At 43.7% G+C, this 20,754-nt stretch overlaps 1 protein-coding gene across 1 annotated transcript in view; it reads left to right on the plus strand.

Annotated features, from left to right (window-relative positions):
• The window catches only part of AKAP13 (A-kinase anchoring protein 13), a 236,886-nt gene that overhangs the window by 170,348 nt on the left and 45,784 nt on the right, over positions 1 to 20,754 (plus strand). The window contains exons 17-19 of the mRNA XM_077774252.1: positions 545 to 653; positions 12,681 to 12,723; positions 14,432 to 14,564. Of these exons, the coding sequence (XP_077630378.1) occupies positions 545 to 653; positions 12,681 to 12,723; positions 14,432 to 14,564 (285 nt within the window). The remainder of the gene's footprint in view (positions 1 to 544; positions 654 to 12,680; positions 12,724 to 14,431; positions 14,565 to 20,754) is intronic.

The following is a 20,754-nucleotide window of genomic DNA, read 5'->3' on the forward strand; positions in this document are numbered from 1 at the left end:
CCCCCCCCCACCCCCACTATGCGTGCACGCGCTCTCTCTTTCTCTCTCTCTCTCTCAAAAATAAACATTAAAAATTTTAAAAAAATGCTTAAAATCAGAATAATACTGATCTCTACTATGTGTCTAAAAGACTTAGATTATCAAAGAATAAGAACTACTGTATGTATGTTGCTATCTCCAGTGAAAATACTTCCATCTGATTATGTGTTCAGCAGATGTTTACTAAGCACGTACTGAGTTTAAAACATTATTAGGTCTGAGGGATATGAAAACCACTGTACAGGATGGCTACTCAGTCAACCCCATTTTGCAGATAAAACTAAGGCTTGTGAAAGCTAACTCCTTCGAAGTTGAGCAGCTGTTAAGGAGCTGGGGCAGATTTGAATGAGGGTGTCTGACCACAGCCTGTGCTCTTCGCCCTCTCCCGTACTGCATTCTTTTCCTAGGTTGGGTCGGAATGTAAAGTTTGGTGCTGATCTAGAAAGAACAAGAGCATATACTTAGATCCTGTTTTTCACTTTTTTTTTTTTTTTTAACTTCACAGGCATGTCACAGATCTAAACAACAGGGATTTAATTACTGTACATCAGCCATTTCTTCTCCATTGACAAAATCCATCTCATTAATGACAATCAGCCATCCGGGCTTGGACAGTGAGTATATTGCTTTTTTTGTTTTAATTAAGCACCTTTTAAACACTTTTTTTCTATCCTTTTTCTCCCTTTAAGACTCTGCAACATCACCTTCCAAAATTTGCCTCTCTCTTCTTCTGAACAGCTCATTTAAACAGAAAAGATGACACACAGCTCTGTGTTGGGATTGTCCTCCTTTTGCTACCAAAAAGTCTATTTAATACATTATATTCTTGTCAAGACATAGATTTTTCTTTTTATTTTGAAGTAATTTCAGACTTTCAAAATAGTTCTAAAAACAATACAAAGAATTACCATATATTCTTCCCCAGATGTCACACGCTTGATCTATCTTCTCAAAGTAGTAACTGTTTTTATCAACGTCCCATCTTCTATCACTTCCTTTAAAGTTTTTTTTTTCTTTTTCTTTTTTTTTTTTCCTGGAACACTGGAGAGTAAGTTAAAGACACAGTGTGGTTACAACTGAAAGATATGCTGTTCTGTTACCACAGTACAATTATGTAAATTTTATCCAGTACTGATTTGCTGAGCTCTTCAAAAATGTCAAGCTCATGAAGGACAAAGAAAGACTGAGATACATTTTCATTTGGCTAATTAAGCACATGCCAGAAGGATTACATCTGCCAGCGATGAGTGGGGGGTGTGCAGATTCAGGACCCACTGGCTGTGAGAGTTAGGTGGATATCTGGCATTCATAAACACAGGGCCTTTGCCAATAAACGATGCTCAGAAACGTTATTTGAATTGGATCTAAATATTTGGCAGGGAAAAGCAGTTTGTTCTTCGAAAAACCTCACCTTTTTATTTTTAAAATCTTGATTCTTGTTTTCATGAGTAGTTACAGTTTGAGACCTTGACCTAAAGATTTAAGTGCTCCTCAAAGGGTGGGGAGTCATCCTTTCTTTGCTGACTCAGGAGACTGAGGCAACGGGAGTAAATAAACTCTCCTGGTGTTTCTCGTGTTTCTTCAGCATCCCAGGATAGAACCCGTCTTAAAAGAGCTGGAGAGGGGTCCCTGGGGGGCTCAGCCAGTTAAGCGTCCAACTTGGGCTCAGGTCATGATCTCACAGCTTGTGAGTTGGAGCCCCACATCAGGCTCTGTGCTATTAGCAAAGCCTTGAGCCTGCTTAGACTTCTGTGTCTCCCTCTCTCTCTGCCCCTCCCCGTTCATGCTCAGTCTCTCTCTTAAAAATGAATAAACATCAAAAAAAATTTTTTTTTTAATTCATGACTTACCACAGGCCTAGTCTTTTTAATTTCCACCTTAGAATGGGGCGTCTGGGTGGCTCAATCGGTTAAGCGTCCAACTTCGGCTCAGGTCATGATCTTACGGTTCGTGGGTTTGAGCCCCGTGTCAGGCCCTGTGCTGACAGCTCAGAGCCTAGAGCCTGTTTCAGATTCTGTATCTCCCTCTCTCTCTGACCCTCCCCTGCTCGCTCTCGCGCTCTCTCTCTCTCTCTCTCTGTCTGAAGTTTAAAAAAAAAAAATCCACCTTAGAACTAAGACACCGTAGAGAATGCTATTAACTTTGCCCTCATTTTCATGATCAGCAGTTCAGCTCTGGTCCGTTTGACTAAAGGTGTGTGTGCTGGTGACATGGTCTCAGAGATGCGGACATAACCTCACAGAACTGCAGCCGAAATTGCTTTCCCTGTTTTTGTTTGGGTTTGGGTTTTGTTTTGATTTGGCTTTGCGTTAGAGGTCTTGCTGGCCCAGAATGAAAATCATTATAGCAGAACTGTTAATGGTGAATTTGATGAGCCTGGAGTGCTAGGGCTCAGTAGCCACAGACAGCAGGGCACTCTTGAGTGAGACCTTTCAGCTCTGTGTCCCTGCACACCCAAGACTGGCGGGTGCTGTCATGGTGGAGAGCCTACCACTCCCATGGCAACAGATGTCCAACACCGACCAAATGTGTCCCACGGAGGGATCTTTTTCCTGTATTTTGTGACACACTCCCTTGCCTCGTGCATGAAACACTTCATTAATTTTTCCTCTAAAAAGCAAGATGGTTTTTGACTGTGTTTTCAGTTGCTAGCCAAACACTATAACTAACGCGGCGAACTCCCTGAAAACACCGTCCTCGGGTGCCAGGAGCTCTGCCGCACATGGCTTCTCCTCCCACTGCTGGGAAATTTTCTGTTCTGCTCAGAGGGGACTGAAATGAGCTGGCAGACTGTTGTCAAGGGTAGACCCCCAAGCAGGAATTTAATACTTTGATCAAAATAGGGTGTGCACCCTCCTTCTAACTTACATTGTACATTTCATGCACATTTGAACGATCAGGTCGTAAAGTAGTTAGCCAGCCCCACAGTTTCCCCGACTTAGCCTATGCTGCAGTTGGAGGATTATTCAGCTCCAATGACACTGTTTCTCCTTAGTCCCTTCCCACGTACAATTAAGTTAATTTTCCCGACAGTGTTTTTTTTATTCTGCTCCAGCAACATAATAAACGTTTTCACAGATGTGAAACTCTGGCAGCTAAACAGGAGACTAAAGCTTGTGATGCGTGTGCTGTGCCTTTAAGTGTCAGGGTAACCGGGCAGTTCTCGATCTGCCACAGACTCAGATCTTCCACATCACTTGAACATGGCGTGATTCATCTGTAGTCATGGTCTCCCATCTGAAGGAATCCTAGTTAAAATGAACCCAGTGAGATCTTAAAGCCTAACGTGTTCAATACGCTTAACATGTTTTAACTGATGTGTTGTCGTAGGCACCTCTGGTGGCTCTGTGACCTTGGGCTGCTAGATAGTGAAATTCTTTGCCTCAAATTACTTGATGACACAGGGGTAACAACGTGATATGGCTTAAATGCGAATTTATGTAAAGTCCTTAGCGTATTTCCTGGCTTACAATTAACATTTGTTATTGTTATGGAGTGAGTGAGTTCACAGGGCCCAGAACAGCACCAGAGTGAGTCTGTCTGTCTGTCTCCAACCCGAGTTGAAACGATGTGAGAGAAACGAGAACGCCGTCCCTCATGGTCTCTAAGAGGCTGTGTCTTACAAGTAGGTCTGTCTAGGAACCAAAGACTTTCTGAAATCAAGTGTATCTCTCACTACTTTCCCACTTCTGCCTGGGCTCTGTCTTCTTCCTTCAGAGAAATTAGCTGCTTCTCCCACAGCCTTACAGCTGTCAACATGTGAGCATTTCTGAAAGTGTAGGTCTCCTGAGCTGTTATCTGGAAGGTCTTGTGGCGTCATTTCCTAGAAGAGAAACACAGAGGAATCGCAACATTATTTCTAAGCTGGGATCATTTTCTAAAGTCCATTGATGCAGAGGAAAATACTGAGTGAAGATGGTGCCTAATGTATTTCTGTGTCATGTTCTGGGGCGGAAGGTAGACAGGCAACCGCCTATTTGGGAACCGAAACAGGCGAGGAAGCTGTCCTCACTCAGGTCTCGGCTGTGCCGTCTTGGTGGGAGGGGACATGGTGAATGCGCCTTGCTGGCTCATCTGGTAAGCAATCAGAAGGGCCCCGAGGCTACCTGCCTGCCTCGGGGGGATGCGCCGGGAGGACGGCCCTCAGAGAGACCGCTCTGGGGACCTGTGGCCCCGTCAGGAGGGTGCAGTGGACACTCCCGGCTTGCCAGGAGACTCAGATGCTTTCTTGATAGAACTGAAGCATAAATTTCATTTCTGCCTGTACAAAATAATTCAGTTATTACAGGTGATCCCTTTCCCAGAGTGTATTTTAATGGATTTCGTGGCTCATGCTCAGAAGATGCTTGCCAGCAGTAGACCAGGAGTTTGCTTGGTGGTGTCCCTGGAAGAGCCCTGACCTCACTGGTGATGGTGACAAAAGGAGACTTGTGCCTGTTAGATGTTTTAATTCACAGGCTTCTTAACGAGAAGTCGTTTTCCCTTTGTTTTTCAGGGTTTGTCATCACAAAGAACATATATGTTGAGGCTCCTCCTTAGATATTCCTACAAATGGGTTTTTTCTGATGATCCATGAAATTGTGACAAAGGGAAGGGATACTCTTAGATCTGGTGTAGGAAGAGAGCAAATCATTTTCATTTCCTGAATTTGCTTCACATTCGGAAAGACTTTCACAGGCAAGTGAAGATGACAGCTTCCTTCCTGTACTAGGCCGTCACTGCCCAGGGAGCCAGCGTAGCTGTATTTGTGCCAGTAGTCTTCGATCTCTGACACCTGGCGTGGCTGCAGACAGCAGTCCGACATCTCATACTATTTATGTGGCTGTTAGGTTGGTACAGGGCTTTCAGAAAGCCTGACAAAGGGAAATTTGTTGATTATTTATTCAGTGAGCATTTGAGTTACTCTTTGCCAGGCACCAGGCTACCCAGTGGGAGGAGACAGGTGAATTTATAAATAGTTTCTTTCCTCCCCACATTCTCGCAGACCAGAGAAGAGGTGAATGTGACAAACGGAGCAGTACAAGAGCTTCAGACAGAGATGGCTTACTGGGGAGAAGTAATCTCAAGGTTGAGGCCAGTGGGAGACTGGGCGTTCACTGGGTACGTTAGTGAGGGCATGCCGTGGAGGTCTTAACGGTTTGATTCCAGACTCTGCAATATCACAGGAAAGCAAGTCAGATGAATTACTAAATTACTAGGCTTCCCCGTGCGTTTAAAAGTTAGATTTACACGATGCTTTAGTCAAGTGCAACAACATGATGTCTAAAAACCAGTGCACACACCTTAATTTAAAAATACCTTACTGCTGGGGCGCCTGGGTGGCTCAGTCGGTTGAGCATCCCGACTGTGCTGACAGCTTGCTCAGAGCCTGGAGCCTGCCTCAGATTCTATATCTCCCTCCCTCTCTCTCTCTCTCTCTCTCTCTGATCCTCCCCTGCTCATGCTGTCTCTCTCTCTCTGAAATAAATAAAAAACATTAAAAAAAATGCCTTACTGCTAAAACATGCTAACCATCATCTGATCTTTCAGTGAGTTGTAATCTTTTTGCTGGTGGAGGGTCCTGCCTCCGTGTCCATGGCTGTGGCCATTTCTCAAAATAAGACAGCAGCGAAGTTTGCCACATGGATCGATTCTTCCAATCACGAACAGTTCCTCTGTAGCAAGTGATGATGTGATGTCGTTTCATAGCATTTTAGCCACAGTAGGCCTTCCACGGTTGGGGTCTGTCCTCTCAAAACCTGCTGCTCCTCTGTCAGCTGATTGTAGGCAATATTCCAAATCTTTTGTTGTCATTTCAGCAAATTCCCAGCGCCTCCCCTGGGAATAGTCCCATCTCAGAGCCCACTTTCTGTGCTGTTCCCAAAAAAGCAACTCCTCATCTGTTAGAGTGTTGTCACAGATCGCAGCAATTCAGTCCCCTCTTCACGCCCCACGTCTGATTCTTGTTCTCTGGTTGTTCCCACCATGCCTGCAGTGACTTCCCTTGCTGAGATCTTGAACAGCTTCTTCCAAACTCCTATTCGTGTTGCTATTCTGACCTCTTCACAGGAATCACCAGTTTTCTTAATGGCACCCAGAATGGTGAATCCTTTCCAGAAGGTTTTCAATTAATTGCCCAGATCCATCAGAGGAATCCCTGTCTGTGGCATCTATTGCCTTACAAAATAGATTTCTTAAATAATAACACTTGAAAGTCAGAATGACTCCCTGATCCACGGGCTGCAGAATGGATGCCATGTTAGCGGCCTGCAAACTTAGTCTGGTCATACGTCTCCATCAGCTCTTGGGTGACCAGGTGCATTGTCAGTGAGCGGTCCTGTTGGGAAAGGAATCTTTGTTTCTGAGCAGTAGGTCTCGATAATGGGCTTACAATATTTAGGAAACCAAGTTGTGAACAGTTGTGCTGTCATCAGACTTTGTTTCATTAACAGAGCACAGGCAGAGGAGATTTAGCACAATTCTTAAGGGCCCTAGATTTTCAGAATGGTACATGAGCACTAGCTTCGACTTGAAGTCAGCACCTGCATTAGCCCCTAACAGGAGTGCCAGCCTGTCCTTTGATGCTTTGAAGCCAGGCACTGACTTCCCCTCTCTAGCTATGAAAGTCCTGGATGGCATCTTCTTCTAATATAAGGCTGTTTCCTCTACACTAAAAATCTGTCGTCCAGGAGCCACCTTCATTAACGATCGCAGATGGATCTCCTGGAGAACTGGCTGCAGCTTCTACATCAGCACTCGCTGCTTCACCTTGCACTTGGATGTGTGGGGCTGGCTTCCTTCCTTAAATCACCTGAACCACCCTCGACTAACTTCCAACTTGTCTTCTGCAGCTTCCTCACCTCTCTCAGCCTTCACAGAATCAAAGAGATCCTTGTTCCCGACTACGCTTAGGCTGAAGGGAGTGTTAACAGCTGGTTTGGTCTTTGATCCAAACCACTAAAACTTCCTCCATATCAGCAATAAGGCTATTTCCCTTTCTTATCATTTGTGTGTTCAGTGGAGTAGCATTTTTTTAATTTCCTTCAAGAACTTTCCTTTGCATTCAAAGCTTTGCTGTTTGATGTGAGAGGCCTAGCTTTCAGCCTATCCCAGCTTTCCACATGCCTTAATCATTAAGTTTAATTATTTCTAGCTTTTGATTTAAAGTGAGAGACCTGTGACTCTTCCTTTCCCTCGAACACTTAGAGGCCTTTGTGATGTTATTATTTGGCCTCATTTCAGTATTGTGTCTCAGAGATCAGGGAGGCCTGAGGCCAGAGGGGTGAGTGATGACTGGTCATTATCACAGAAGTTTGCTGTCTTACATGCCCCAAAACAAGCAGAATAGATCATTGATCACTGGAGCAAATATAATGAAAAAGTTTGAAATACTGCAAGAATGATCAAGATTGCTCACAGACACAAAATGAGCAGATGCTATTAGCAGAATGGCACCGATAGGCTAGTTCAACACAGGGTCACCAAAGACCTTCAATTTGTAAAAATTTCAGTGTCCATAAAGTTAAGTTAAACGGAGGACAAGATGAGGTATGCCTGTGTGGAAAGCCTGACCGAGGAATTGGGGTTTCTTGTCTGAGGGCAATGGAGTGATTTAAGGTGATCAAATGGATTGATTCAGACACTTCAGAGAGACCACAGTGAGGAAAGTGTTGGGGAGCAAAGGTGGCGGATCAGGAGAAGGCTGTTGCCAGACCAGGTGAAAGCGCATGGTGGCAGTAGGGGAGAAGTTGATGTTCAGAGAATTCTAGAACACACGGAATAACTGAATGGGTAAGATGGAGGCATTCAGTGATGCGGCCCAGGTTTCTGTTGTGAGCAATTCATTAGATGTTAGGTACCGCCTCCCGAATGAAGGAATGCAGGAGCGGGTGTGGAGGGGAGAGATGTTCACTCATGTGCGTCCTCAGTTGACACTGCCTGTGGTACATGCCCCAGAGGGGAGCAGAGAGATGAATGTCTCTTGAGTTCAGGGGAGAGCTACAGCCTGAGGGCGGAAAGGTGTGTGTCACCAGCCCAGCCAATTCACATTGTGCTTTGGGAGGGCAGGGAGTGAGGGAGAAGAGAGCCGGGCACAGAATCCTAAGAAACACCGCTACTCCAGATGCTTCCGGTCTGAAGAAAAACAACCCCAGCTCTAAGTTTTGACTATTAAAGATAGTGGACTCCTTGTTTTCTTACTCTGGCAAGTATGTGTTTGTCGGATGAATTTTTTAAGCTCTGTTAGAATTCTACACATTGAGAAATAAAGATGAAAATGTGAATAAAAACGGTGTTCACCTCGGCAGCCTTTGCTGGAACGAGACAGGCTAGTGACATTATTCTGTTGAGCGTGGTCTCTGGTGCCCCTGACCTTGTCCCGGTGCAGTCGGCGCGCACTAACGTCTCGTGTTGACCCACTTCTCAGCCCAGCCGCGGATGCAGCCAGCAAGGCGGGTCTCCTTCTCCGTCCGCATCTCTCCACAGCTCCTTAAGTCTAAAACTCTCTTTTCCCTCGGCTCTTCTCACTCCAGTGATGACGAGGAGGCGCTGCCTAGTAAGTAAGCAGCTGTGGTGGCCACGGCCGTTGGGTAGGGTCTGACCAGCGCAGAAGATGCTGTCCGCTTGGAGCTAAGAAACTGTCTTGCATGCCATTGTTTCTAAACCATTGGTCTTCCTGCTCTGCTTTGAACATGAGTTTCGATGAAAGTTTCTGCCTGCTGTACGCCACGTGCACTGGTTGACTGAGTTCCAGGGCCCGGGGAGGTGTTCCCGTCCCACCTGTACCTTTGTAATACTGAGCACTCGTTTCCCAGAGCCTTCCATTTGATCGTGTAAAGTTCGTTTTTCCGTGTTGTACCTTTTTTGGTCTCATAAGACTGGTACCTGTATATCCACTTGTGATATTTAAAAGCCAACATTAAACTTTTTCTTTTCACCTTTCAGACTGGTCTTTAAAAATACCGTTGGGGCACCTTGCTGGCTAGAGCCTGCAACTCTTGACCTCAGGATTGTGAGTTCGAGCCCCACACTGAGCACAGAGATTACTTTAAAAAAAAAAAGAATTAAGAAAAAAACACGTCTCCTCTGAGATTACACCACGTGGATTAGGGAGTGAAAGTTACAGATGTATTTCCTTCCTCCTACTCTCTCTGCTTTGGAGATTTTATTTTTCAATCGTTTTACTATAGTGTGGATTTCAGATTAATATATTCCTATTTGATAATGCCTAGTATAAAGGCTTTATATGGTTTGGGGCGCCTGGGTGCCTCAGTCAGTTAAGCATCTCACTTCAGCTCAGGTCATTATCTCTCAGCTCGTGAGTTCGAGCCCCACATCGGCCTCTGTGCTGACAGTTTAGAGCCTGGAGCCTGTTTCAGATTGTCTCCTTCTGTCTCTGCTCCTCCCCCACTCATACTCGGTCTCTCTTAAAAATAAACATTTAAAAAGTTAAAAAAAAAAAAACCTGTATAAGATTTTAGTAAGCTTGGAAAGGAAATGAATTCTTACCGCCTCTACCATGAAAATCACTTTTTAGTTATGCAAGATTTCTAGAAAATTCCAGGGTTGCTATTTTTAATGGAAAAAAAATTTCTAGTATAAAGGTAAATACTGAATTGTTTTCATATAACTACAATAAAATCTTGGTTTGTGAGTATAATTCATTCCTGAAACATGCTTATAATCGAAAGCACTTGTATATCAAAGTGAATTTCAAGAACCATTGGCTCCGCTGTGATGTTTGGCATCACGTTCTACTCGTGTTGCAAGTCATCGCTTGTTTATCAAGTTAAACTTTATTAGAAACGTTTGCTCATCTTTTAGAACACTCGTAGAGCAAATTACTCGCGATCCATAAGAGTCTCAGAGAATTACAGTATTTGTATAATTGAGCAACCTGATTCCCTACCACTTGCTGACCCTATATTTCAACAGTATTTAAGTATCTATTTATTCAGATATTAAAGTTTTATAATTAAGTTCAGGGTGACATCTTTGCATTGTTCTTAAAGGAAAGTACCTCATGTACAGTAACAAAGCTTAGTTCATTTCTCTTAAATGGAAGTCATCTTACATTCAGTACTTTTTTCACAATGAAAAGATGCTTAGTAAATAGGCACACCATAACATACTTTATACCAGTTGTAATAGGAGGGAAGTTGTGAAAATCTGCTTACAACTTCTGAGTGTTCAGAAATTCTCAAGCCTGTTTCATCTCCAAGTATTTGTAATACCCGGGGACATAGGTCCACATGTGGCAGATGAAGTAAAGATCCCAGTGGTATTTCTTCTACCTCTAAGACACAGTTATTAATATAGAACAGCACTGGTTATACAGCTAATCCAGCAAGATGAAGCTATAAAAGTATAGAAGCTTGAAGAGACCTTTGAACCAAGTATCCAAGCATTCCTCAAAATGTGTTCAGTACTCTGAAATATCAGTGAGAATTCCGGAGGTGGAGGGGGGAGAAAGAAAAAGAAGGGGTTGGTTCATAGCCACATAAATTTAGGGAAGTCCAGTTAAGCTGGTTTCAGATGCTAATGTATACATTGTGAATTTCCAAGGCAGTGTTCAAATAATTTGTGTATTTTCCAAAGGTAATAGCTAGGTAACATGCATACCGTCTGACTGTGCATAACACATTTGACACTAGTGTTCATAGAACGTGCTTTAAAAAACAATGGCCCTGTCCATCCAGTAGTTCCGACCCTGGAACATTAGTATACTAGGTCTGCAGGTTATTTCAAGACTTTAAGAAAATCCTAGTTGAAATTCACTGTTTGCCTGCAGTAATACTTCGTAGGCTAACTTCAGTGACAGATTTCTTTGCTTTGGTCTGTAATTATACCGTAGAAGTATCGTTGATTAATTCATACTCCTGGGTGCTCTGAAAACTTGATGACTGACCCCTCAGGAAGCTCAGAGGCATTGGCAGATTAATTACTGTTCTCAGAACCACCTGTAAGAGGTCACAGTAAATGAATTAAATTTTTTTTCAGCAGTGAAAGGGCAGGGAGTTCTTACAAGGGTCCCAGATTCTCCCAGTACTCCATCGCGTATTTGCTCAGTTTCTAATTTATTCAGCAGAAATCTCCTGGTTGCCGCTTCTTGGCCAGATTCCATGCTGGTTGGTGTTTTTCTTCATTATGGATTTTACTTTCATACTGTTCATATTACCAGGGTAGTAACTTACCAGGTAATTACTGTAGTTAGTGTACAACAGAGCCTGACAGTCTGAGAGTTTAATGCTGCTTCTGTCATTCAAGGTTCCTGGGGTGAAAAGGTTTTAAAGCCACAGATTTAAACCACACTCTTGGTTTTTTGTTTAAGTCAATTAAGGCATCCTGAGGTTAAAATGCTGACAGTTTCCCACCTAGCTCATGTAGAAACTGGGGAACAGACCCCAGGTCTTCCTCTGCTAATCTTGATGACCGTCCATTGTGAGTGAAATACAAGAAACCAAATAAATAAAAGGAAAAACTAGAGAAAACATTCTTTTGAAGACTTAGAATTAGTTGTTAAGTTTCCTATTATTCCTACTTGTTGCCTATTTACTTAGTAATAACTACCATTTTGCATTTCTAATCAGAATCCTGAGCAGGTTGGACATTTAAGTTCAAATGCTGGTAGTCTGGTAGTGGAACATCTTCAAATCTCTACCAGATTAAGGCTTTACTCCGGATAATATCCAATGCTGGAAACCCATCTGAAGGAGTGAGTGTGTGTTTTGTTCACACTGTAGCAGAAGCTGTACCAACCTTTGTCTGTCTGGAATCACACACAGAAAGTATTTCTACACCTGATCTAAAAACTGGAAATCATTTATCGTGGTGTGACTGAGACCGTCTCCTCTAGGTCCTAACGTAGCTCCAGCTTTATTACCCTGTTGTGGATAAAGGAATGTAGTGTTCTAATGCTTGCGCCGCTTACTGCTCTGCTGTGTGGCTGAGCCCGAGTGCTAATGACCGCTTCAGTTTATGGGCTGATGCTTATGGAGGAAGGAAGGATGTCTCTGCCGTACACATTGTATCCATCTCACTGTCTGTTTCATCTCCCTCATTTCACAAATGAGGAAGTGAAATCCAGAGCACTCACCCCAAATCAGTAATAGGACCAAGACCTCCCCAGCCAGCTCTGGTGCCCTTTTCCTGTTCGCTCATCCATTTCCAGGAATACTCAGGAAAATATCAGATAGATGTTCGCGAAATTTTTTGGTATGGAAATCCACAAAAGCAAAATGAACAGCAAACAGACCATGAATGATATTTAACTGTTGATTTTATGTTCTTCTCGTCATGTCATCTCAGAAAGATGGCCTCTGGAAACGGAGCATTGACAAGAACAGGAGTTAGACATGTCCCCTGTGTGTTTGAGTGTGAGGACGAAAGTGTTGATTCGGGGCTTCCGTGGCGACTTGCATCTCGGATGAAATTTTTTGTCGTGGGGGATTCACGCCTATTGCTGCCTATTTCCAGTTCTGCTACTGAGTTTCGAGTTGAATTTTTCCTTCTTCCAAACCCATAGGAGGAGAAGGCACTATGCACTGGCTTTCAGACGCTCTCTCTGCTTTGTGTGTGTCATTGTAAATATTTTAAACCTCTTACCTGTCATCCAGGCACCATCTTTTGGTTCCAACTTTTTCTCTGCTATTTTTGTTTTCCAGATTCACGGCCTTTCCACAGCACCAGTGCTAACCTGACCGAGAGGTACTGCATGTTTATTTTGTTACTCCTTTCCCCAAGATTGAAATGAAGGAAATCCAAAATGTCTTATTACATTTCACTAAGTAAACTGAGAAGTTAATTCAGATCATTGGATTCTTACTTCCTTAAGTGATAAAATTGATATAATGGCTACAAGTGGTTTATAGTAAATAATGTCCTCAGTAGTGTTTTCCTTTTGTTCTCTATGTTCTCCTAACAATAAATGTTTGCATTTATTCAGGAGAGGAAAGAAACACTTGTGTTTGACTTTATGAACTTCCGTACTCTGCTTCTAGGAATGAACCCCTAAGCCTGACAACATTTTGTTTCACTGTTTGCATGCGCATGTGTACGTGTGCACGCGTGTGTGGAACTTAGCCATTTTACGCTTTAAAGACATTTTCTTCTGCCTACACGGATATGGTTCACAGCTGTGTCCGAGTAAGTGCATTGGTTCTTTACTTGATAGCAGGCAGAAGATTTGCATTTTGACTCATCGTTTACTATTGTATTCCTCTTGTCATGCTTATGGGGTTCTAAATACTCTGCTTTCAGCATCATGGGGGTTCTGATTACTGCTGTGCACTTGAACCCGGCTCCTTTTCGCAGAGGCATCAGTTCTGACTCGGTGATCCAGAACTCTCAGTATGAATGCTTCTCTTTGTAATCCTGTCATACCTTGTTTCTCCTTTGTCTTCTCTGGAGCAGTGCCTCTCACACCACTTCCCCTTGTCATAACAACATAACAGACTGCTCTACACTGTAAACAGTACTTTACGCATAAACAGACCTTAGCTGCTGAAGAGGATTTTCTCCCTCTTGAGTGGTGCCTCTGTCCTCTCACAGAGGCCCTTGAGGTAAACACAACTTTTCTGTGGAAAAGTTCTTAAAATAAGGATTGTAAAACATCTGGGAAACATAGTATAGGTAGATGCCTTTTCTATGGAGTGGATTGTGTGTACAAGTGTCCAGCATTCTCTGAGGAAATCAACCATTGTGAATTTCCTAAGATCCAAACATGTCCATCGTAAATGGACACGTGGAGTCTGTGTAGCCTTCCTGAATGAGTAGAGCAGTACACCTAGATCTGTGAAACTCTTAAAATGGGTCTTTCTACCCTCTCCTCCCTCCTGAAATTGTGCAAAACTGTATGCCCCAGTATTGATCGTCCCATGTGCCAAAAGACTAAAAAAAATGGTGTGTGATTTCTGCTTTTAAGGAACTTGAATATGCATTCGGTCATAAAAATTCCTTTGTTTACAACCTTTATTAACACCTTCATCATTCCATTGTCTTTATGAGTTTCTTCTCAAGCACCTATTTGCTGCAAAGATGCTTGTAAATTGAGTGTTATTTTAGATTAAGAAGTTTCATGTAAAATAATAAATGAATAATTGACAGACTCACACTGGGCCACTAAAAATCTATTACCAAAACATTGATGGCTGCTACGAGAAAACTTAGCCAGGTTTTGGGACCGGAATGTGGGCATAGTCCTGTGCTCTGTCCTCAGGTCTTCCTGTGTGGAACCACTCTGCCCATCTGTTACTCTGCTGCCCATTGTCATATGTGTATATAAGTTGCCTGTGACTTGTAGCTAAAATCATACATGGTTACACAGAATTGTATTTTTTTCATATATGTTTAGTTTTTAAACGTTAATTTCTGTAGTCTTTCTTTTAAAAACCGATCTTCTTGTTTTTTTATTTAGTATAACAGAAGAGACGTATAGTTTCCTGCCTCAGAGCCCCTCCAAGAAAGATTTTGAAGGGAAGAGTGGGACAAAAGTCAGTCGCACGTTCAGCTACATCAAGAATAAAATGTCCAGCAGTAAGAAGAGCAGAGTAAGTAGCCCTTGAGGGTGTTCCCTGTGCGATGGCCTTCGTTGGTCATCCGTAGGCGCCTGTCACAGCCTGCATGCCTCCAAAAACGAATAAATAATGGGGATATAAGGACATAAGCCCAGAGATAGTCCTTGAAATAGCCTCTAATATTTGAAGAAAAAATAGTAACAAAAGGTAATACCACTAATTGAGTTCTTACTATATGCTAAAAACTTTCCATATATTATTTTATGTAATCCTTTCCACAGCCACATAAGGAGATATCACCCCCTCTTTCTGGTAATAAGCCGGCCTGTGAGCGTGTGCCCCTCATATTAGTAGACCCGAGGTTCAAATTCTGACCTCTTTGGGTTCAGATCCCATTCCCCCAACCGTGTACTCTCATCAGGAAACCACGTTTAAGATGCCCCTGAGGAATTTATGCCAATATCAGGGGATTGAAAATCTTTATATGGGTTTAGAGGTTAGAAGGACATTTCTACAGAAAATTACATGAATCCTAAGACAAAAGTGGGTTCTTAGATCTCGTCCTGACTACGAGCATGTTGCAGGGCATCCTCTTCCGTGCATGAGGTTATGTTAAAATATTTAAACATTTTTTTGTCTGTTTATTTTTTTATACTCCTAGGAATATTCAAAATATAAAAATAGATTTTAAAAAAACCACCTGTAGTAACCCCACATAGAGATAGGTACTCTTCTGATTCTTTTCGATGTATTTTTAAAAGAAAGGAAGACCAGGAGTTCCTTTTCTTATACTGATTCCCAGTGCTACACAAAACCAGTTCAGTGTCAGGCCAGTGGAAGAGAGCCTTCTGCCCTCCACTCACCCCCCACCAGCCTCCCACGAAGTAAAGAAATAGCTTTAAAAAGATTTTTTTTTAATGGAAATCAGTGACGGAGCTCTTGCCAGAGAATCACTGTACATACGTCTGTGTGGCATAGACACACCCATACCCACTTAGAAGTAAGAGGATAAACAATGCTGAACTCAAGAATATTGTTGTAAAAGTGTACCCCTCACACTCTCCCCAAGCCTCCCCCCACCAGATGCAACAAGCCTCTTGGGCCCTCAGTCACACGGGCTGGTGGAAGTAAGGCCAATGTCTTGTACCAGGTTTTGTAAACAGGATCACTTTCCTGTGGCCAATACTGTGTTCAGTGATCGCTCAAGAGGGGTTTCTCCACAAAACCTGCCACCAAAATTGTGTTTTCTTTTTTCTTGTCTGGGTGCCGAAGGGGAGAAAGTAGGGCAGTCAGGAAAAGCAGGAAAAGATGCAAGGAGTCCAGCACATTGTTTCTAGAATAATCCTATATATATATATATATAAGTAGCCTTTCTTCATAATTTAAAAAATTAAAGTTAAAGAGGGCAGAATGCTTATCAGGGTTCTACAGATTGGCAACAAGGCTTGAAGAGAGCCCTATCTGCTGTACGTATCACTGCTGTACGTATCACTGCTGGTTGGCATCAACAAAACAAAATCTTTGCAAAGATCAGTATAAATTAGCTAGGTACTACCAAATGACTTCTGTGGCCTCAGCGTTCCACTAGGTGCTAATAATACTCCTAAAGAACTAAAGATCGTTGTCTTTGAGGAATTTTATGATCTGTTTGGACACTTTCAAATGTTTGTTTTTTGTTGGTCTATTTTTAAACTGGAGTCTTCAGGGGCACCTGGGTGGCTCAGTTGGTTAAGTGCCCGACTTCGGCTCAGGTCATGATCTCACAGTTCGTGGGTTTGAGCCCTGTGTCGGACTCTGCTGACAGCTCAGAGCCTGGAGCCTGCTTCAGATTCTGTGTCTCCCACTCTCTCTGACCCTCCCCTGCTCATTCTCTCTCTCTCTCTCTCTCTCTCTCTGTCAAATATAAATAAAAACATTAAAAAAATTTTTTTTAAAAAGGAAGACTAGTAAATGAGTGGCAAGTCCCCTTTCCCATCCATCCGCCCAAAGACATTGACTTCCAGGGCAGAGCAGTAAATACACCGCCGATTGCATTAGTGACGGGACTCAGACAGACATAGACCATGTAAGACTACATTTGGAAACTGGAACCTGACCTTTAAAAAAGTCTCATCCCAGGGGCACCTGGGTGGCTCAGTCGGTCAAGCATCCGACTTGGGCTCACGTCATGATCTCACGGTTCATGGGTTCAGGCCCCATGTCGGGGTCTGTGCTGACGCTCAGAACTTGGAGCCAGCTTCAGATTCTGTGTCTCCCTCTCTCTCTGCCCCTCTCCTGCTCATGTTCATATTCTCACTCTCCCTCTTTTTCTCTCTCTCTCTCTCTCCCCCACCCTCCATCTCTCTCTCTCTCTCTTTCTCAAAAATGGATAGATAAACTTAAAAAAGTCTCATCCCATCCTCCATATTTTACAAACTGAAGTACAGAGAGCTAGATAATATTAGGGTAGAACCTCTTTGACTTCCAGCAATTAGTACACTTCATTTCCTGCTCTCACTCATAAACAAAATCTAACCATTACTAAACTGTCTTTCTAATTTTAGATAACCTCAAACAACTGGCCTCTGCTAGTAGGGAGTGAAGAGAAAGGCAGGAAATGGTTAGAGCAGAGTCTGGCAGAGACCATATCAGTTGACCTTTGCGTCTGAACATCTCCTTTGCCTACATGACAACACTGTTTTGCAAAATAAGCCTGGTTCCTCTTTTCACACTTGGCTTCGAGATCTTTGGGGACTGGTGCTGGCTCTAGCAGTGGGAGCCCTAAGAAAATTACAAATCTGTTAACACGGGATCGCGGTCCATTTCACATTATCAGGTGTTTAGAAAAGTCTCCCACAGGCCAAATTCGTCAAGAAGGTTAAGAGTGAGTCATCTTTCATATGGAATAGCTCACTTTTGCCAGTGTACCTGAAGACAGTAAGAAGGAGGGGAAATAGTGAAATAATACATTTTATGTCCAGTTACATCAATGCGCTGACTGAAAATGCCGTTGCACTGACACACTAGAGCCTTCCTGCACAGAAGTGTTTACTCCTCTCGACGATGACAAAAATAAATATTTTCTTAGTGTGCTGATGTGCACTCTGCTGTTTCTCTACCGACTGATGTTACTTCTCCCTGACGTTAAAACAATTGAAAGTGTTACCATAGATATTAATACTAGCGTTGTTTTGATGAAAGTAATACAGTTTTACAGCTTTTAAATTATTTTTAAAAGAGCTGCTATTAGAGATCGAACCTACTTTTATTAACATACTGTACAGTATGATCATTCCTACTTCTTTTAAAGGAAAAATTGAAGCATTTGCTGAAGATATATTAAATTGCTGCCTGTAAATTCTTAGCAAAGTCTCTAGGAATGATTTGGAAATTTTTAATTTTCTTACAATTAAGTATGATAGATATATTCATATGAAAATAGTTTATTGTGATTAACTCAGGTCTATTGTAGCTCACTGTTAAGTATGTTAATTTATTATATGCGCTTAAGAGTTTATTTGTATGTTGCAATTCTTAAGTAATATTGTAAGGAGCCAAAGGTCAGCCACTGTGTAACAGATTATTCCCATTGAGCTGTAGCACTGAGTTATCTAGATAGGTGTATAGGTACATCTAGATACATAGGTTTAGGATTTGAGCAACTGAGTTCTCATCCTCTTAAAAAGTTAGCAATATCTGACATGAGTAATTAGATAAGCGTATTGGATGTTGTTTTGAACGGGGGCGACTCTAAACAGGAAGTGTAACAGGAAGACTGGCGGGTTCTGCTTTTGTCTTTAGTATCTTCCCATAGTACCATTTCCTGCCAATAAGCAGGTTCACTGGCTGCAGAGTATTTAAACACTGGTGTGCACCGCGATCCCATTCACACAGGGAGCGGAGTGACCCCCTTTAAACCATCCTGTCCCGCTGGTTTTCTTCTCTAAGCTTCCCTCCTTGCAGACAGCCAGGAGATACAGGGGCAGGAACGTTTTACACGAATTCTGAATCTGACTTGAAGTAGGCATTTGGGGGCGAGGGCTGTGCTCTGCAGCCCCGCTGCTGTCCAGCCCCGCCCAGCGTGCCATGCTGGTGTAAGACAGCCTGCCCCGTCAGCCTGGCAGAGGCGCCTGCTGGAGCATATGTGCCAGGGCTGCGGTCAGGGTTAACTCCAGCTCCCTCTCTGCTTCCTTCTCTGACTCCCCACGTGCAGCGTGTCCGTGGCTTTGTCCCAGTTTGTGTCACAGTCGTCTGGAATGCTCTCTGGGCTGGTCTTGGTAATTGCTTGTCTAAAGCAGTAGCTTTGGAAAACGAGAACTCATTTTCTTTCTGAGCTCCCTAGTGCGGTTACTTCCTGCATCCTTCCCTGAAATACCATGAGCGCCTACTTCCCCAGCGGTTGTTGAACATCCAGAAGTCACACTGCAGAAAAACAACTGGTCACCACCTGACCACAGGCGAGGCCGACTTCACCGAAAAGTTTTCTTAGGAAGCATCCCGATTTCGAAACCATGAGGAGTCTTTCTAAACAGATAGAAGATGTGCTCCTAAACTTCTGAGGGCTGACTGGCCTTAGTCCTCCCAGAGTGGCATCTGGCGGCTGAAGCCCTGTCCACACACTGCATCCTGGGGGCTCCGCTCTGTCTCATTTCCAGGGTACTTGGCCTCACCGGCAGCATGCAAATAGTTAAGCTTGACTTAAGGAAACAGGCGGCCTCAGCCCTCCCTCCTTCCCTTTCTCAACCAGCCCCTGGCTTCCTCTTACGGTTTCTCGAATGGCAGCTCAAAGCCACTCGGCTCTGCCCCGCCGGCATGCACCCCTCCTTCTGTGAGAGTACGCTTCCTGGCATGGGGGTCGAATCATGTCGGTAAAATGGGGTCGGTTTCATGAAGTACCCCTCATAACAGTGAGACTCATAGGACCAAAACAGGGGGAGGTAAGAGCCTGACTTCTTTAAAGCACTGAATTCTAACAAACACAGAAAGGGGGGGAGAGGGGATGTTGTTAGTGTTTTGTTTTTATCCTTGGAAGAACTAGTTTGGATTATTGTCAAGGATGAGGGTATTATTTATTATTTATTTAGATCGGACGAACCTTGTGAGGCCGGAGAGCATGTTAGTTGCCGCAGATGAGTTTCTCAGCTCTTGGAGCGCGCTGTAGCTTTCTTAAGCAGGGAGACAGATGCTTTTCAGTGTACCGTTTACTCATGGAGAAGCCTGCAGCTAAATGTAGTTAAGAAAGAGAAATTACTTGGAAAAAACCCCCCTTGCTATATTGATAGTTACTAGAATGTTACGTATATACTTCAGCAATTACTGATTTTCACTTAGAACAGTTTCCTGTTTTGTAAAGTAGTTTGTTTTTGTCCCTTTCTTGTTCTCTTGTTTGTCGGTCTGAAGTGTAGCGATTCAGCTCCTCAATTTTTATGATCTGTATTTCATTAACCAACGACTGTACGTAAATCAGACCTGCCAGCACTCACCAGTTCAGTATAGTGGATGGGTGCTGCGTTAGGAAGACAGAAGGCCCGGGTTGTGATTTGGACTGCCAAGCATTTGCTGTGTGGCCTTCTGTGAGTCAACAAACCGCTCTAGCCCTTGGCAGTGGAGCAGAGTGAAGAGAGCAGAGCTGGGGGGTCAGCCAGAGCTGGGTCTGAATTCCAGCGGGGGCCGTGGTTGGCATGGGGCCTCAACTCCAGTATTAAACACCCCCGAGCCACAGTGTCCTCAAACGTGCAGTGGAGACAATCACTTCCTGCACTGGGTGTAAGTTGCCGACTGGGGTGCTTAACACATAGTAGCTGCTCAGAGCTGTAGCTGGTGTCTGTGATCCTGATCGTCTCAGACAGACGGACGAAGGACGTACAAATGGAAGTGTGACGCCCACCCTGCCCACCTCATGGTTCTGGCATCAGGTGCAGTAATGTATGCAGAGGCCTTGATGCCGAGTACGAGACGCTTAGTAGTTTGTCGTGGTGGCTCACTTCAGGGTACCTGTCCTGCAGGAATTATTTTAGAGTGCAAGAGCGGGACGTGTGTCTGTGGGTGACATTAATACTTGCGGCTAGAAAGCTTCCTGCTGCCCTGGGCTGACCCAAGAAGGGCTGCCACCCATCCTGCTCCCTGCCTGCCACCGGCCCTCAGCTCGTGGCCTGCGCCCTCCGTGGGCTGCGCTTGGGCGGAGGAGGGTTTATGGCTGCCCCACATTCCCCTCCTCCAGTTCCAGAAGCCTCTTCCCAGTGTT

The sequence above is a fragment of the Crocuta crocuta genome, unplaced genomic scaffold (genome assembly GCF_008692635.1).
Source record: "Crocuta crocuta isolate KB4526 unplaced genomic scaffold, BGI_CrCroc_1.0 scaffold7, whole genome shotgun sequence".
NCBI lineage: Eukaryota > Metazoa > Chordata > Mammalia > Carnivora > Hyaenidae > Crocuta > Crocuta crocuta.